Raw genomic sequence first — 20,017 nt, 5'->3', positions numbered from 1 at the left:
AATGGTCCTCCTCACACAGACAGTGTGGTGAAGAAGGCGCAACAGCACCTCTTCAACCTCAAAACGCTGAAGAAATGTGGCTTGTCACCTAAAACGTTTACAGATGCACAATAGAGAGCATCCTGTCGGACTGTATCACCGCCTGATACGGCAACTGCACCACCCACAACCACAGGGTTGTGTTCAAAGCTGTCTTTAAGGCAAAGGGTGGCTTCTTTGAAGAATCTCAACTATAAAATATATTTTGATTTAACACTTTTTTTCGGTACTACATTATTCCATATTATTTCATAGTTTTGATGTCTTCAGTATTATTCTACAATGTAGAAAATAGTCCAAATAAAAAAAACGCTAGAATGAGTAGGTGTATCCGAACATTTGAATGGTACTGTATATTATCTCTAACTCTGCATTGTTGGAAAAGGACCTGTAAGTAAGCATTTCACTATTCGTCTACACCTGTTATTTACGAAAAATGTGACAAATACAATTTGATTGATTTGACTTTGTGCAAACTGGAAACCGCAATTCCTGAGGCCACATTTATTGTACCTGGGGTCTTTGATAAAGGAAATCTGAGGAAAACACTCCCAAAATTCTACCAACACGCTTGACCATTGTTACTCTCACTTCCGGGACAACTGCAAGGCCCTCCCATGAGGCAAATCAAATTACACCTCTATCCTGCTCTGCCCCGCCTATAAGCAGAAGCTTAAACAGGAAGCACCCGTGGTAAGGTCTTGTTCTACTTTGGTCTGAACAATCAGAATCTATGCTTCAGGATAGTTTTGATCATGGGTTGCCTCTGGGAATAGTTTCAATGTATACACAGACTCAGTGACTGGGTTCATCAAGAAGTGCATAGAAGATGTTATTCTTACTGTGACGTTTAGAACTTATCGAAACCAAACAACGTGGATAGATGGCAGCATTTGGCAAAACTGAAATCGCAAACCACCACATGTATCCACCAGAAGGTGACTGGCAACATGGACATGTACAAACAGACCAGCGAGGACCTCCGTAAGGAAATCAAAGATGCAAAACGACAGTACAGCTGGCTGGAGTGTTTACATACATATTCAATCTCTTCCTATCCCAGTATGTTGTCCCCACTTGCTTCAAGATGTCCACCATTGTTCCTGTTCCCCATAGAGCAAAGGTAACTTAACTAAATGACTATCGCCCGGAAGCACTCACTTCTGTCATCATGAAGTGCTTTGAGAGGCTAGTTAAGGACCATATAACCTCCAACTTATCTGACACCCTAGACCCACTACAATTTCCATACCGCCCCAACAGATCTATGGACGACGCAATCGCCATTGGACTGCACACTGCCCTCACACTGCCCTCCAAGCGCATCACTAAGCTCAGGGCCCTGGGACTGAACCCCTCTTTTTGCAACTGGGTCCTAGACTTCGTGACTAGATGACCCCAGGTGGTGAAGTTTGGCAGCAACACCGCCACACTGATCCTCAACACGGGGGCCCCACATAGGTGCGTGTTCAGCTTCCTCCTGTACTCACTGTTCGGTCATGACCGCATGGATACGCACGTCACCAGCTCAATCATCAAGTTTGCTGACAACACAACAGCCTGTTTACCAACAAAGATGAGAAAGCCTCCAGGGAGGAGGTGAGAGCCTTGGCAGACTTATGCTAGGGACGGGGCCACAGTGGAGAGGGTCAAAAGCTTCAAATTCCTCGGTGTGCACATCACTGGGAAACTAAAATAGTCCCTCCCTCCTGACACTGTGGTGAAGGCGGCGCCATAGAGCCTCTTCAAACTCAAGAGGCTGAAGAAATTTGGCTAAGACTTCTACAGATGCATCATCGAGAGCATTCTGTCAGGCTGTATCATGGCCTGGTACGGCAACTGCACTGTCCGCAACCGCAGGGCTCTCCTGATGGTAGTGTGGTCCACCCAACACATCACCAGGGGCACACTCCCTGCCCTACAGGACATCTACAGCACCCGGTGTCAAATAAAGCCCAAGAAGATCATCAAGGACTTCAGCTACCTGAGCCATGGCCTGTTCACCCTGCTACCATGTAGCAGGCGGAGACAGTACAGGTGCATTAAAGCTGGGACAGAGAGAAGGAAAACAGCTTCTATCTCCAGGCCATAAGACTGTTAAACAGTCATCACTATCCGGCCTCCGCCCCGTACCTCGCCCTGCACCTTAGAGACTCCTACCCTATGTACAGAGTCATTGAACACTGGTCACATTAATAATGTTTAAGTAATGTTTATTTTTCTGAAATCGTTTCTGTAGTTAGGAACAGATGAGATTTGCATTCCTGCATCATTATTCTGTTAAAATGTAATTGATCTCTGAAAAATAACTAATTGATTATTTACTTTATACACTGCTCAAAAAAATAAAGGGAACACTTAAACAACACAATGTAAGTCCAAGTCAATCACACTTCTGTGAAATCAAACTGTCCACTTAGGAGGCAACACTGATTGACAATAAATTTCACATGCTGTTGTGCAAATGGAATAGACAACAGGTGGAAATTATAGGCATTTAGCAAGACACCAATAAAGGAGTGGTTCTGCAGGTGGTGACCAGACCATTTCTCAGTTCCTATGCTTCCTGGCTGATGTTTTGGTCACTTTTGAATGCTGGCGGTGCTTTCACTCTAGTGGTAGCATGAGACGGAGACTACAACCCACACAAGTAGCCCAGGTAGTGCAGCTCATCCAGGATGGCAGATCAATGCGAGCTGTGGCAAGAAGGTTTGCTGTGTCTGTCAGCGTAGTGTCCAGAGCATGGAGGCGCTACCAGGAGACAGGCCAGTACATAAGGAGATATGGAGGAGGCCGTAGGAGGGCAACAACCCAGCAGCAGGACCGCTACCTCCGCCTTTGTGCAAGGAGGAGCAGGAGGAGCACTGCCAGAGCCCTGCAAAATGACCTTCAGCAGGCCACAAATGTGCATGTGTTGTCTGCTCAAACGGTTAGAAACAGACTCCATGAGGGGGGTATGAGGGCCCCACGTCCACAGGTGGGGATTGTGCTTACAGCCCAACACCGTGCAGGACGTTTGGCATTTACCAGAGAACAACGAGATTGGCAAATTCGACACTGGCGCCCTGTGCTCTTCACAGATGAAAGCAGGTTCACACTAAGCACATGTGACAGACGTGACAGAGTCTGGAGATGCCGTGGAGAATGTTCTGCTGCCTGCAACATCCTCCAGCATGACCGGTTTGGCGGTGGGTCAGTCATGGTGTGGGGTGGCATTTCTTTGGGGGGCCGCACAGCCCTCCATGTGCTTGCCAGAGGTAGCCTGACTGCCATTAGGTACCGAGATGAGATCCTCAGACCCCTTGTGAGACCATATGCTGGTGCGGTTGGCCCTGGGTTCCTCCTAATGCAAGACAATGCTAGACCTCATGTGGCTGGAGTGTGTCAGCAGTTCCTTCAAGAGGAAGGCATTGATGCTATGGACTGGCCCGCCCGTTCCCCAGACCTGAATCCAATTGACCACATCTGGGACATCATGTCTCGCTCCATCCACCAACGCCACGTTGCACCACAGACTGTCCAGGAGTTGGCGGATGCTTTAGTCCAGGTCTGGGAGGAGACCATCCGCCACCTCATCAGGAGCATACCCAGGCGTTGTAGGGAGGTCATACAGGCACGTGGAGGCCACACACACTGCTGAGCCTCATTTTGACTTGTTTTAAGGACATTACATCAAAGTTGCATCAGCCTGTAGTGTCTGACTACAGGCTCCAAATCCAGACCTGTAGTGTCTGACTCCAAATCCAGACCTCCATGGGTCGATAAATTTGATTTCCATTTATAATTTGTGTGATTTTGTTGTCAGCACATTCAACTATGTAAAGAAAAATAATAAGAATATTTAATTAATTCAGATCTAGTTTCCTTTATTTTTTTGAGCAGTGTATATACATACTGTATTCTCAACATAGTTCATCTTACTGTACATACCTTTTTCCTACAGTGTGCCACAAATCCAATTCATGGTACCGATATTAGCATTTTTCGCACACACAGATCAAATCATCTATACAGTGCAATCGGAAAGTATTCAGACCCCTTGACTTTTTCCACCTTTTTGTTACGTTACACTTTTTTCAAAAATGGATCAAATATTGTTTGCAAATATGTTTTCAAATGTATAAAAAAAACATACCTTATTTACATAAGTATTCAGACCCTTTGCTATGAGACTCAGGTGCATCCTGTTTCCATTATCCTTGAGATGTTTCTACAACTTGATTGGAGTCATCCTGTGGTAAATTCAATTGATTGGACATGATTTGGAAAGGCACGCACCTGTCTATATAACCAAGCCATGAGGTCGAAGGAATTGTCTGTAGAGCATCCGAGACACCATTGTGTCGAGGCACAGATCTGGGGAAGGGTACCAAAGCATTTCTGCAGCATTGAAGGTCCCCAAGAACACAGTGGCCTCCATCATTCTTAAAATGGAAGAAGTTTGGAACAACCAATACTCTTCCTAGAGCTGGCCGCCCGGCCAAAGTGAGTAATCGGGGGAGAGGGGTCATTCTGACAGAGCTCCAGACCTCCTCTGTGGGGATGGGAGAACCTTCCAGAAGCACCACCATCTCTGCAGCACTACACCAATCAGGCCTTTATTGTAGAGTGGCCAGACGAAAGCCACTCCTCAGTAAAAGGCACATGACAGTCCGCTTGGAGTTTTCCAAAAGGCACCTAAAGGACTCTCAGACCATGAGAAACAAGATTATCTGGTCTGGTGAAACCAAGATTGAATTCTTTGGCCTGAATGCCAAGTGTCACGTCTGGAGGAAACCTGCCACCATCCCTATGGTGAAGCATGGTGGTGGCAGAATCATCATGCTGTGGGGATGTTTTTCAGCCACAGGGTCTGTGAGACTAGTCATGATCGATGGAAAGATGAACAGAGCAAAGTACAGAGAGATCCTTGATTAAAACCTGCTCCAGAGCCCTTTGGACCTCAGACTGGGGTGAAGGTTCACCTTCCAACAGGACAACGGCCCTAAGCACACAGCCAAGACAATGCGGGAGTGGCTTCGGGACAGGTCTCTGTCCTTGAGTGGCCCATCCAGAGCCTAGACATGAACCCACCCAAACATCTCTGGAGAGACCTGATAATAGCTGTGCCGCGACGCTCTTCAACCAACCTGACAGAACTGGAGAGGATCTGCAGAGAAGAATGGAAGAAACTCCCCAAATACAGGTGTATCAAGCTTGAAGTGTCATAACCAAGACAACCCGAGGCTATAATAGCTGCCAAAGGTGCTTCAAAAAAGTACTGAGTAAATAGTCTGAATACTTATGTAAATATAATATTAAAGCTTTCTATTTGTTATACATTTGCTTAAATGTCTAAACCTGTCTTTGCTTTGTTATTATGGGGTATTGTCTGTAGTACATTTTAGAATAAATCTGTAATGTAACAAAATACCTTTTGAAGATTTGAACACGATAACATGTACCAAGACTTGGATGAGATGTTTGCCACAAATCCTAAAACATTAGCATTAGGAAACAAAGTAAACCAAAATCCTGGATTGCTGTCAAACCTTGTCCATAGACTGCTTACAGTGTAAGGAAACCAATATGTAATTTGGGTGAATTATCACTGATAAGTGCCTAATATCCACAACATTTCTGCTGGTTAAATTATTTTAAAGGGGTGAATGCTCATTAGCCAATAGATCTTAATCCTATTACTGCTGTGGCAGAGGGAGAGGACAAGAGGAGAGGAAGGGAGAGGAGACGAAAGGGGAGGGGAGTAAGGGGAAGAGCAGAGAGGAAAGGAAAGGAGAATGGAGGGAAGGAGTAGAGGAGTGGATGAGGGGACGAGGAGGCCTGACCTGGGCCCTCCAGGGGATACTGATGGGTTCTATTCTGTCTGGACTCTGGGGGAATTGAATGGGAAGGTCACTGATAGTACAGGGCAATTATCATAATGAGGGACTCTGATAATGAATCACACACGCACACAATCATAAAAAATCCATCCGTGCCTACACAGACACATTTAATCACTCTGCAACCTGGGCCCTTACATTTAGCCCCAATCCTGTAATCACTAGCTAAGCTTCTCTCATCCAGTCTAATTAAATATTCGTTGAAATATTAGGGCATCTTCTTTTTCAGTACTCACATAAATCCAGTTGATTTGAGATGTTTAATTTATTTGCACCTCATTCCTTTGTAATAAATGGATGGACAAGTAGTTGTTTGTCTATATAAATTGTCACGGTCAATGTTGAAAATGCCTGTCAGGCAAGAATGAAGCTAAATTCGATACGCTGTTCCAAATTTAGGGAGATGAGTTCTAGTCCTCACTGCTCCCCCCTCTGACAGACATCGATGAGTGTTTTCATGGTTTCGTGGAGTGTGATGACAAAGCCATCTGTGTCAACTTGCCCGGGTGGTACCACTGCGAGTGTCTGGATGGCTACCACGACAACGGCTTGTTCTCTACTAATGGGGAGTCGTGCATAGGTGAGTTGATTCACTCCTTTCATCACAAGACCAAAGGAAACATTGCGGTTGTAGGCAATCTTTATTCACCTAGTCACATATGATAATTTATATTGATATCACATAGAGTATACCTACAAACTATTTTGTTTTTCCATGATTCTAGTCTAGTGTATTCTAACATTGATCATAGCAGCACATCTAACCATTGCAGAACTAGAAATGTCCTTGGTCTTCTTTTGACCAGTTGTTTTTGCTGTCGGGTGTGGGTAACAATATGTTTGGGCTGGACATACCATTACTGGTGCATTTACCTCAAAATCCCTGTCTGCTTTTTACTGCTCATTCAATCTTTCTGGAACATTCTCTGAAGCTGCCTGCCAAGAGCTTGTCACATGTCAAAATAGAGGGAAACCCTTATGCAGTTACGCCTCAGTAGTGACAGTAATACAGCTCTGTGTCTGTCTGTCTGCGCTATAGACAAATGTTACCTGTCAAGTCTAGCCGATCCACACAGAGCACATCAGAGACTGTCAGAGAGGTGAACATACTGTGAAGAACAAAGCCAACTGCAGTTATAATTTGATGAAAAAATGGTCTCTGGGGGGGACGAAATTACGAAGTGTTTTGACAAGAAAGCCCACTTTAGTTTACTGAGGCTGAGAGCTGTTAGAATATAATACATGTGCTTCCTTTGTATTTTTTAAAGCAGTAAGATGCATGTAAATTTAAGCATGACCTACAGCATTTGACCTCTGTTGAGCATATGCCTGAAGTCATCTCTCTGGCTCCCTACAGATATCAATGAATGCAAGACGGGGAGGAACACCTGTGCCAATGACACGGTGTGCTTCAACTTAGAGGGGGGCTATGACTGCAGGTGCCCTCACGGGAGGAACTGCACCGGAGACTGTATTCATGACAACAAAGTCAAACACAATGGACAGATCTGGGTGCTGGACAATGATAGGTGCTCAGTCTGCTCTTGTCAGGTGAGACAGAGAGGATGATGGGTGAAAAAAACTATGATCAGGTCAGGGGCGTTCTATTGGTTGATGTAAAGCATTATGATGACTTTATTAATTCAGTTAGTTATATGATTAATACAGGTCTGAATAATTTAGATGTGTCTAGAACCAGTTATTTGGAAAACTTAGTTTTTAATTAAGCAAAAAACCTAACATTTATCTAATCATTATTAGGCTACAGTCTTGTTTAGTCATTTAGCGTTTACTTCTGGATAATGTCTGGTGTATGGGAATGCTTGCAGGTGATTATAGAGGATTAGTACGGGTATTTAACAATCAAGCATCATATTATTCATTTGATTAAAGAGGAGGGCAGAAATTAAGCTTTAATGAAATTAGTCATTTTAATTGATTGGAGAAATTGAGAACCTGCCTGTCAGAATTAGTAGTATTGAACAGCTGAGCAAACAGTTAAATGAGTAAACATGTTATTGTTTTGTAATGTTCACGGTCAGCTAGTAGAGAGCAATGGTAATATTGAGTGTGTGTAATCAACCAATAACCAAGGTCAACAACTAGCAAATATTGAGTTTGGGTTATGGAGACTGTACTTTACAATAGCTGTTCAAATTGTATTTGTCACATGCGCTGAATACAGGTGTAGACCTTAACAAGAAATGCTTACTTACGAGCCTTTAACCAACAATGCAGAGTTTTTAAAAAGTAAGTTACTGACAGTTGATTGACAGACATTGTATCGCCCCCCTCCCCTCTGTGCAGACTGGCCGGGTGATGTGCAGGAGGATGGTGTGTGACTGTGAGAACCCGACAGCTGACCTGTTCTGCTGTCCAGAGTGTGACCCTCGCCTCAGCAGCCAGTGTCTGCACCAGAACGGCCTGCTGACCTATGGCAGTGGAGACACCTGGGTGGAGAACTGCCAGCAGTGCCAGTGTCTGGTGAGTACCAATAATCCACACCCTATAAATAGATAGAACACACTATACTGGACTCTGCTTTAAATCAAATCAAATTGTATTTATCACATGCGCTGAATACCACTGGTGTAGACTTTACAGTGAAATTCTTGCTTACGAACTTTTCCAAACAATGCAGAGTTGAAAAAAATGAATAATAAACAGTATCTAACACAAGAGGAATAAAATAAAATACGCAAGAATGGAGCTACAGTATATACAGGGAATACCAGTACCAGTACTTTTGTGATTCATGTATGGGAGATACTGTGTGTGTGTGTGTGTGTGTGTGTGTGTGTGTGTGTGTGTGTGTGTGTGTGTGTGTGTGTGTGTGTGTGTGTGTGTGTGTGTGTGTGTGTGTGTGTGTGTGTGTGTGTGTGTGTGTGTGTGTGTGTGTGTGTGTGTACTGTATACAGGTTTCTATGTCCACAGGTCTCTATACCCTGGAATATACAGTGCCTTGCGAAAGTATTCGGCCCCCTTGAAATTTGCGACCTTTTGCCACATTTCAGGCTTCAAACATAAAGATATAAAACTGTATTTTTTTGTGAAAAATCAACAACAAGTGGGACACAATCATGAAGTGGAACAACATTTATTGGATATTTCAAACGTTTTTTAACAAATCAAAAACTGAAAAATTGGGCGTGCAAAATTATTCAGCCCCTTTACTTTCTGTGCAGCAAACTCTCTCCAGAAGTTCAGTGAGGATCTCTGAATGATCCAATGTTGACCTAAATGACTAATGATGATAAATACAATCCACCTGTGTGTAATCAAGTCTCCGTATAAATGCACCTGCACTGTGATAGTCTCAGAGGTCCGTTAAAAGCGCAGAGAGCATCATGAAGAACAAGGAACACACCAGGCAGGTCCGAGATACTGTTGTGAAGAAGTTTAAAGCCGGATTTGGATGCAAAAAGATTTCCCAAGCTTTAAACATCCCAAGGAGCACTGTGCAAGCGATAATATTGAAATGGAAGGAGTATCAGACCACTGCAAATCCTGGCCGTCCCTCTAAACTTTCAGCTCATACAAGGAGAAGACTGATCAGAGATGCAGCCAAGAGGCCCATGATCACTCTGGATGAACTGCAGAGATCTACAGCTGAGGTGGGAGACTCTGTCCATAGGACAACAATCAGTCATATATTGCAAAAATCTGGCCTTTATGGAAGAGTGGCAAGAAGAAAGCCATTTCTTAAAGATATCCATAAAAAGTGCCGTTTAAAGTTTGCCACAAGCCACCTGGGAGACACACCAAACATGTGGAAGAAGGTGCTCTGGTCAGATGAAACCACAATTGAACTTTTTGGCAACAATGCAAAACGTTATGTTTGGCGTAAAAGCAACACAGCTCATCACCCTGAACACACCATCCCCACTGTCAAACATGGTGGTGGCAGCATCATGGTTTGGGCCTGCTTTTCTTCAGCAGGGACAGGGAAGATGGTTAAAATTGATGGGAAGATGGATGGAGCCAAATACAGGACCATTCTGGAAGAAAACCTGATGGAGTCTGCAAAAGACCTGAGACTGGGATGGAGATTTGTCTTCCAACAAGACAATGATCCAAAACATAAAGCAAAATCTACAATGGAATGGTTCAAAAATAAACATATCCAGGTGTTAGAATGGCCAAGTCAAAGTCCAGACCTGAATCCAATCGAGAATCTGTGGAAAGAACTGAAAACTGCTGTTCACAAATGCTCTCCATCCAACCTCACTGAGCTCGAGCTGTTTTGCAAGGAGGAATGGGAAAAAATGTCTGTCTCTCGATGTGCAAAACTGATAGAGACATACCCCAAGCGACTTACAGCTGTAATCGCAGCAAAAGGTGGCGCTACAAAGTATTAACTTAAGGGGGCTGAATAATTTTGCACACCCAATTTTTCAGTTTTTGATTTGTTAAAAAACGTTTGAAATATCCAATAAATGTCGTTCCACTTCATGATTGTGTCCCACTTGTTGTTGATTCTTCACAAAAAAATACAGTTTTATATCTTTGTTTGAAGCCTGAAATGTGGCAAAAGGTCGCAAAGTTCAAGGGGGCCGAATACTTTTGCAAGGCACTGTATATAACTGAATTACGATGTGTCAAGAGCGTTCTCTATTGAATCTACTCAGAGAAATGCGCACTGTTTGCATTGACTCTCTCCACTGTTGACCTTTTCCTAGATTCCCGCATCCCTGCTGTTCAAACAACAGGAAGGCTTTTTTACGAGGATTTCATACTAAATCTGACAGAACATCACATCCTACCGCCTTCAATAAGCCTTTCAGACGCTCTTCACCACCAGCCATATGTTTATTAAATGCAAATGTCACACTTGGCATTCACCCTGGCCATTCCACTCCCAGATAAAAGTAACACTTAGCTGCATTTGTGTCAATCTGCCTTTGCGTCGACCCATAAATCATCTTTAGCTTTGTTGTTCTGCCAGCTCTCTCCCGCCCGCCCGTTCCCTCGGAGGAGTGGCATTACCGTTGGTTCTTTTTTCCCTCAGATCAAACAGAATGTTGTAGCCACACATACAGCCTTCCCACCTTACTCTCCTTCTGTGATTAACATATGCATGCACACACATACATCATGTTGCACACACACACACAAAGACAGCTACCAGCCAAAATGGTATAAACAGCAGCACACGAAAGAGAGGAGTGGAGGAGAATGGTGAGAGATACGCGTGGGATCTAGAAGCGTGACCGCGACGTGAAATGAACCTTGAATGCCTACACAGTTAGCAGAGCCAGAACCATACTGGCCCTGCTCTGCTCAGCAGGGAAACGGAAAAGCAATTCTGTAAGCCAAAGATACAAATTCCCTTTTAAATTACATACATTTACATTTACATTTAAGACATTTAGCAGACGCTCTTATCCAGAGCGACTTACAAATTGGTGCATTCACCTTATGAGATCCAGTGGAACAGTCACTTTACAATAGTGCATCTAAATCTTAAAAGGGGGGTGAGAAGGATTACTTATCCTATCCTAGGTATTCCTTAAAGAGGTGGGGTTTCAGGTGTCTCCGGAAGGTGGTGATTGACTCCGCTGTCCTGGCGTCGTGAGGGAGTTTGTTCCACCATTGGGGGGCCAGAGCAGCGAACAGTTTTGACTGGGCTGAGCGGGAACTGTACTTCCTCAGTGGTAGGGAGGCGAGCAGGCCAGAGGTGGATGAACGCAGTGCCCTTGTTTGGGTGTAGGGCCTGATCAGAGCCTGGAGGTACTGAGGTGCCGTTCCCCTCACAGCTCCGTAGGCAAGCACCATGGTCTTGTAGCGGATGCGAGCTTCAACTGGAAGCCAGTGGAGAGAGCGGAGGAGCGGGGTGACGTGAGAGAACTTGGGAAGGTTGAACACCAGACGGGCTGCGGCGTTCTGGATGAGTTGTAGGGGTTTAATGGCACAGGCAGGGAGCCCAGCCAACAGCGAGTTGCAGTAATCCAGACGGGAGATGACAAGTGCCTGGATTAGGACCTGCGCCGCTTCCTGTGTGAGGCAGGGTCGTACTCTGCGGATGTTGTAGAGCATGAACCTACAGGAACGGGCCACCGCCTTGATGTTAGTTGAGAACGACAGGGTGTTGTCCAGGATCACGCCAAGGTTCTTAGCGCTCTGGGAGGAGGACACAATGGAGTTGTCAACCGTGATGGCAAGATCATGGAACGGGCAGTCCTTCCCGGGAGGAAGAGCAGCTCCGTCTTGCCGAGGTTCAGCTTGAGGTGGTGATCCGTCATCCACACTGATATGTCTGCCAGACATGCAGAGATGCGATTCGCCACCTGGTCATCAGAAGGGGGAAAGGAGAAGATTAATTGTGTGTCGTCTGCATAGCAATGATAGGAGAGACCATGTGAGGTTATGACAGAGCCAAGTGACTTGGTGTATAGCGAGAATAGGAGAGGGCCTAGAACAGAGCCCTGGGGACACCAGTGGTGAGAGCGCGTGGTGAGGAGACAGATTCTCGCCACGCCACCTGGTAGGAGCGACCTGTCAGGTAGGACGCAATCCAAGCGTGGGCCTCGCCGGAGATGCCCAACTCGGAGAGGGTGGAGAGGAGGATCTGATGGTTCACAGTATCGAAGGCAGCCGATAGGTCTAGAAGGATGAGAGCAGAGGAGAGAGAGTTAGCTTTAGCGGTGCGGAGCGCCTCCGTGATACAGAGAAGAGCAGTCTCAGTTGAATGACTAGTCTTGAAACCTGACTGATTTGGATCAAGAAGGTCATTCTGAGAGAGATAGCGGGAGAGCTGGCCAAGGACGGCACGTTCAAGAGTTTTGGAGAGAAAAGAAAGAAGGGATACTGGTCTGTAGTTGTTGACATCGGAAGGTTCGAGTGTAGGTTTTTTCAGAAGGGGTGCAACTCTCGCTCTCTTGAAGACGAGAGTTTGTATTTTTGTGAATATTTGAATGACAGAATATGGCTCTTTGACGTATGTATCTCTGAGTTGCTACTATAGGTATTAGACGTAATGGGTATAGGATACTATTTTCGCCTTAGATTTGGAGGGTTGAAACATGGTTGTTGTTCGCCACGTTGTTGTCTAACCAAGGAACATTTCTGGCAAAGCTCCCTAAACCAAATGTAATTCACCGGTAAATGTAATTCTCCTAAAACATGCTGCAACATTTATGCATTTTTATAGGACCATCTTCTGTAAAGCATACTGAGATCTAAAAACATGATTATTTTTAAGAGAAAGAGTGGCCTATTTAGAAACTTATCAGTGACTAACCCAACTGCCAGGGCTCATGTGAAGGTGATTGAAGGATATCACATACTCTATCACAGGGTTCTTCAACCCTGTTCCTGGAGAGCTACCCTCCTGTGGGTTTTTGCTCCAACCCCAGTTTTGACTGATGTCATTCAGCTTATCAACCAGCTAATTATTAGAATCAGGTGTGCTAGATTAGTGTTAGAGTGAAAATCTACAGGATGGGAGCTCCTGCTCTATCATGTTACACAGACTGCAGTTCGGCGTCGGAGCCGACTTCAGTGGGAAAATTCTCACCTTTGATCGTCACTGGTACGCTGATTCGCGGATTAATCCGGGTTTCAACTGTACCAGGGAGATGGCAGACCGTGTGTAAGGCATAGTGTGGGCGAGCGGTTCGCTGATTTCCTACATTGTGAACAGAGTACCCTCTGGTGGCGGTGGGGTTATGGTATGGGCAGGCATAAGCTATGGACAATGAACACAATTGCATTTTATCGATGGCAATTTTAATGCACAGAGATACCGTGACGCGATCCTGAGGCCCATTGTTATGCCATTTATCCGCCGCCATCACCTCATGTTTCAGCATGATTATCTGTACACAATTCCTGGAAGCTGAAAATGTCCCAGTTCTTCCATGGCCTGCATACTCATGGCACATTTTACTCGTCGAGCATGTTTGGGATGTTATGGATCAACGTGAACAACAGCGTGTTCCAGTTCCTGCCAATATCCAGCAACTTCGCACGCCGTCAAAGAGAAGTGGGACAACATTCAACAGGCCACCATCAACAGCCTGATCAACTGATCAAGATATGCTGTGCTGCATGAAGCAAATGGTGCTCACACCAGATACGGACTGGTTTTATGATCCACGTCTCTACCTCTTTAAGGTGTTTGTGACCAACAGATGCATATCTCTATTCCCAGTCATGTGAAATCCATAGATTATGGCTTATATGAATTTATTTCAGTTGACTGATTTCCTTATATGAACTGTAACTCAGTAAAATCATTGAAATGGTTGAATGTTGAGTTTATATTTTTGTTCAGTGTAAATTGAAGGTCTTTATGTAAAAAAGAAGAGCGATTTTGGTTTGTAACCCTGGAAAAATGGTCTTTCAACTCGCCAAATTGACCCCCTTTTCAATTGATCCCTCTGAGAATAACTGCTCCAAAAGCGAGATGCGCATCTGGAAAAATATTCTGTCATATTTTATTCTGTTATATTACTTGACTGTGAACTGGGCTCGGGAAATAAGTATCTTGTCTGCTAAATTAACAAAACAAGGCTGTGCCATTGCGCAGCCATTGGCTTCCACAAGCAAGGGCCATTGCTGAGTTTACTGCCTTTTTGAAGATTGTGTCCCACGATAATATAACCAGTTGATATTATGGTTTCATCAAATCAAATCGTCGGCATGGGCTCTACAAGGTGTCAAAAGCGTTCCACAGAGATGCTGGCCCTGTTGACTCCAATGCTTCCAACAGTTGTGAAGTTGGCTGGATGTCCTTTTGGGGGTGGACCATTCTTGATACACATGGGAAACTGTTGAGTGTGAAAAACCCAGCAGCGTTGCAGTTCTGGACACAAACTGGTGCGCCTGTCACCTAATACGATAACCCATTCAAAGGCACTTCAGTATTTTGTCTTGCCCATTCACCCTCTGAATGGCACACATACACAATCTATGTCTCAATTGTCTCAAGGTTTAAAAATCCTTCTTTAACCTGTCTCCTCCCTTTCATCTACACTAATTGAAGTGGATTTAACAAGTGACATCAATAAGGAATCATAGCTTTCACCTGGATTCACCTGGTCAGTCTATGTCATGGAAAGAGCATAATGTTGTTCCTAATAAAAATTGTTGTTCTGTTCATCACATTTAATTTTTTCAAACATTTTTGGGGAACCCCGAATTTCAGTCTGCCACCCATGGAGGGACCTGCCTGCATTTGTCCAATAGAAGCTCTTGTTTTCATTGCACAACGTTTTCCGGTTTGAGTGAATGCTTTCCTTTGCAAAACGGTTTGCAACAGATGAAATGTTTTGCAATGGAATCCGACTAATGAATTGTGTGTGTGTGTGTGTGTGTGTGTGTGTGTGTGTGTGTGTGTGTGTGTGTGTGTGTGTGTGTGTGTGTGTGTGTGTGTGTGTGTGTGTGTGTGTGTGTGTGTGTGTGTGTGTGTGTGTGTGTGTGTGTGTGTGTGTGTGTGTGTGTGTGTGTGTGCTCTTTTTCCAAGGAGGTGTAAACCACAAAAGCTCAGGGATGAAAATGTTAACAGAACTAGGTCATGCAGAATCATAGCTTAATAACCAGGATCTATAAAGTTGGCCAGAATATATGTCATGTATTCACTGGCTTATTGAAACGGCTGCTGGAGAAATCCAATAAGGCGTTCTCTACTGCAACTGTGTAGTGATTCATATAAGAGGGAGAATGAACGGGTGACCAAAACAACTCCATTAGGAAACACAGAACATTTAGACCAGTGTCTGAAAATGTCTTTCTTCTGATACTGCTACTCCTACACAACAACATATTCTTAGCCCCATTTACTGTACATCTATGATGTATCACGACAAAATGTCTATGTTTACATGATAATGACTGCATCAGGGTGGTATAGAAGTATGCCTAAACATTTGGCAAGGGACAGGATCTATTCAATACAATTGTAGGGGTGATGGGCTGCACATACCAGTGGAGGCTACGAAGGTGAAGACAGCTCTTAATAATGTCTGGAATGGAGTCAATGGAATGGTATCAAACACGTGGTTAATACCATTCCATTGGCTCCATTCCAGCCATTATTATGATCCGTCCTCCCCTCAGCAGCCTCCATGGTTATGTATCATTGTATTGTCCCAGTGATATGACTACAGTCTGTCTTTCTGTCTCACCCATCCACAGCAGGGACAGGTGGACTGCTGGCCCCTGTTGTGCCCCCATGTGGACTGTGAATTCACAGTGGTGCCCGAGGGCGAATGCTGTGCCCGCTGCGTCACTGATCCCTGCCAGGCCGACACCATACGCAACAACATCACCAAGACGTGCATGGACGAGCACGGCATCCAGCGCTTCAGCGGGTCCTCATGGGTCAAACACAGCACCGAGTGCACCCTCTGCCAGTGCAAGGTAACAGCCATGGATTTTCATTATATCTATGCAGACTTAAGCCAACCATACCCCATGTTGGCGCTAAACACTCCATGACTATCGAAATTCTAAATGTCAAACCAAGTTAGCCTTTCAGTGAGAAATAACAGAACATAATAACAGAAGCTCATTCTGGTTTGTCTAACAGTGACCCACTCTAAAGTCTCTCTCTCCTCCTCCTCTCTTTCAGAATGGACATATTTGTTGCTCAGTGGACCCCATGTGCCTTTAGTTCCTGAAGCTCTGAAGGCACCTCCCTGTACAGTGTTATCCATGTAAAAACAACCAGCGTTTTCCACCCTCCAGCCCAACTTCTTTATACCAAATACAAAAAATTTATCATAGAACACAGATGGACTACAGTACCCACAAGCCCCCTCTGTGTTCAGCCTCACCAATCAGGGTGACCTGTGTGCATTGAGGAACACCCCCAAATCATCTGCAACATGACGCTGTAAAATACTATTATACTGGCATGAATGTGCTCGATGTAGAAACATTTTGCTAATTTCTAAACTCTTTAAATGTCAATTATATCCTAGATAGTGGGTGTTTTAGTGTAAGTTTCATTTGCTACACTATTAAAGTTGTCAATATTTTGTGGTCCTCTAGCATTATTTTCTATTCATCTTTTACATTTATTTCCAGGCTTGTTAATGTGTAATGGTGAATAAAGTATTTCAATTTACATTAATTGTTTGAGCTTGTCTTTATTAAGATGTTGTGTATTAGTCATTGGAAACCATCGATCTCTGTAATAATTTGAAGTCAAAAACTCATCCTCTCAGGTCTCGTGTACCCGAAAATTCAATCAACACAGATGACAAATCACTTGAGCTGTGCCTTCCCAGACCTCCCCACTTCATGTGAAGAGGATAGCGAGGTGAGAGTTAGTTCATGTCAGAACACATGTTTATGTGACAGTGTGTTAGAGCAGAAAAGAGGAGAGGAAACTCAGCCTGACACCAGCAATCACAGCCTATCAGTGGTACCTACACATCATCACGCCTGACCTTTCACATCAAATATTCATTGAGCAGGTGGACTTCCTCTGTCTGCACTGCTGCCGGTGTACATGGTGCTGGTGATGATTACATAGTACAGTGCAGGATCAAGAACCATCCAGATCAGTCTGATTTTGAATGGATAATTGGAAGGTGTTTGAAGTTTAGGATTTTAAGCATTTTGAGGGTTTGTCAATACACACAAAGTACTTGATTGACTACTGGATTTATAATAATATAATAATAATAATAATAATAATATAATAATAATAATATAATAATAATATATATAATATATAATAATAATAATAATATATGCCATTTAGCAGACGCTTTTATCCAAAGCGACTTACAGTCATGTGTGCATACATTCTACGTATGGGTGGTCCCGGGAATCGAACCCACTACCCTGGCGTTACAAGCGCCATGCTCTACCAACTGTGCTACAGAAGGACCAGAAGGATTTGATTGAGAACTTTCATTTGTTCAATACATTGAGCATCTCATGTGTGTATACTGTGATACAGTATACACAATGTCCCAATTGGTTTGCTTTGCTTCCTTCCACTGGTTCCAGAGGTAATGGTAATACTTGTATGATTCAGAGTACAGTGCTTAAAACTCCTAAAATAATTAGCATATCAATATACAGGCTGGCTGTGAGGAATGAGTTGTGCCTGAAGAAGACTAACCAACTAATTCCCTGGGTCTCCCTAGCAGCAGCTTCTTACAACAAAAACAAAGCGGAACCGAATCATGGAGCACATTGGTATTCTACCATTTCCTCCTCCCTCAGTGGAACATTTGCCATCTCTCTCTCCTTCGAAACGTGTTATACCTGTCAAATGATGAATATAGACTACTGTGAACGTGTGTCTGACTGCACTGAAAGTGTGCGCGTGTGCGTGTGTGTGCGCATACGAGCGTGTCTGGTTTGTGTGTGTGTATATGTGCGTCCGCAGTGGCTGGACGTACACTGGCAAGGGCACCATCTGGCAGGCTTTGGTCCAGTGACTGCAAGCCGGTGGTGACTCCTAGCTGGTGGTGACTCCTAGCTGGTGGTGGCTCCTTGCCAGGGGCACAGGGGTAGTGGCACAGCGGGGCAGAGTGGTTGTCCAGCTGGCTCCTAAATGTCCAATTTTCCATGGTGGGGTAAGTTGAACTCACCGCAACAGATGTCTCCACCCACATTACTGCCTGTCCTGTGTTCATTATTAATGGACACTCATATTATTGGGTTTGGCATTGGCAGGAGGACTAAGGCAGTGGAGCAGCGCAATAGTTTTACGTGGAGATCTGTAAACACTGTAGCCTTCATAAACCATTAGTTTACAACATGCGTGTTAGTTGACATTGACAACTCTCAAGGCATCAGAAGAGTAATGTATTGGAGGTCAGTCATCAGACATTATTGAACCCTTTCATAGATCTTGGACGTACAGTGTAGAATGCTACAGTAGCTTGATTCCTCTGTAGGGGACCTGGTTCATATTCTGTGTGTCAGAGGGAGCAGCAGAGACTCAACCTCAAATCTTTATTAATTGGCAAATTTGTTCATATGTAAATCCAAGACAGTGCTGACTATGTATAGCAAAGCCTCCAATTATCACTATATGTCCGGATTTAGCCTACATTTAACTAGATATGACATGCAGTATGTGCTTATTTGGCAAAATAGTTGGTTGGTTGAATGCACTAAAGCTGCAGTCATTTATTTTTGATTCTCCCAACAAGTGTTGTGTATTGCATCAGTAAGTAAATTAAGGTAGGTGTCAACACTCAAGGCTATACTAGCTGAGAAACCACCTCCGCTGCATAGCCATACAGTATATGTGCAGGTATTAGTTCCACAGTGTGCAACCACCATTGCTTAACTCAAAGCACTTCATCCTCGCTGATAAAAATGAACTCTCGCCACCTCTCTATTCCAAAGAAAAGGAAGCAGAAGAAAATCAATCGGAGTAATACTTTTTCTTTGTCCGTCAATCTCTCTTCCAAGCGAGTGACTGGATATAGGCTACCCAGGGACTAATCTGAGCCCCCTGTCTCACTGTTAGGCATCAGAGGCACAGTAGGAATCAGGCAGGGATAACATCATCATCCACAGCGCCAGACACAGCTGACAGACAGACTTCAGACAGTCTTCAGACCAGTCAGTCTCATGGGGAAACCACCCTGCCTCTGTCCTGACTGATGGATTCACAGGAGACTCACAGTTCACAGACATGAAGTTGAACTAAAATTTGTTTGAAGCCAATTCTTGCAAAGTTGCATGACTATTCCTCACTTACAGAAGGGCCTACTTTACCCATTGCAGTAACCATCTCATTTTGGGAGTACACAACTTGAGCACAGACGTCCCACCTTTCTCATCCCGAACATTATTGAAACTCTTGGTTTGATGATTTCCCTCACTTACTGCATACACCCATAAATCAATATCTAATTCCTCACTGCAGTGGCACACTGGGAATGACTTTTTAGCACTCCAGACTAAGCACTCCAGCTGTAAGAAATGTTTCCCTTATCCAACAAACTACACTGTAGAGTGACTAGTTTGTTTGACTGCCCAGTTTGACTTTTACAAGCATTCTTGTACAGTTCTGTGCCCCCAATGTTTGACATGGTCTGTATCTTTGTAAACTAGCTACAGTATACTGTATTCTGTATCAACAAACGAGTAAACTACAGAACGTCATTAGTGAGAAG

At 44.1% G+C, this 20,017-nt stretch overlaps 1 protein-coding gene across 1 annotated transcript in view; it reads left to right on the top strand.

Annotated features, from left to right (window-relative positions):
• Window positions 1–16,994, top strand: part of LOC118401378 (protein kinase C-binding protein NELL2-like) — a 101,301-nt gene extending 84,307 nt beyond the window's left edge. Inside the window, exons 16-20 of the mRNA XM_035798838.2 lie at window positions 6,361–6,501; window positions 7,279–7,472; window positions 8,229–8,405; window positions 16,059–16,283; window positions 16,495–16,994. Coding sequence (XP_035654731.1) covers window positions 6,361–6,501; window positions 7,279–7,472; window positions 8,229–8,405; window positions 16,059–16,283; window positions 16,495–16,536 — 779 coding nt within the window. The 3' untranslated portion in view covers window positions 16,537–16,994. The remainder of the gene's footprint in view (window positions 1–6,360; window positions 6,502–7,278; window positions 7,473–8,228; window positions 8,406–16,058; window positions 16,284–16,494) is intronic.
• The last annotated feature ends 3,023 nt before the right edge of the window (window positions 16,995–20,017 follow it).

Source organism: Oncorhynchus keta, chromosome 22 (assembly GCF_023373465.1).
Source record: "Oncorhynchus keta strain PuntledgeMale-10-30-2019 chromosome 22, Oket_V2, whole genome shotgun sequence".
In the NCBI taxonomy this organism is placed as follows: domain Eukaryota; kingdom Metazoa; phylum Chordata; class Actinopteri; order Salmoniformes; family Salmonidae; genus Oncorhynchus; species Oncorhynchus keta.
Note: the sequence above shows the minus strand (reverse complement) of the source record. Positions and strands in the feature narration are given on the sequence as shown.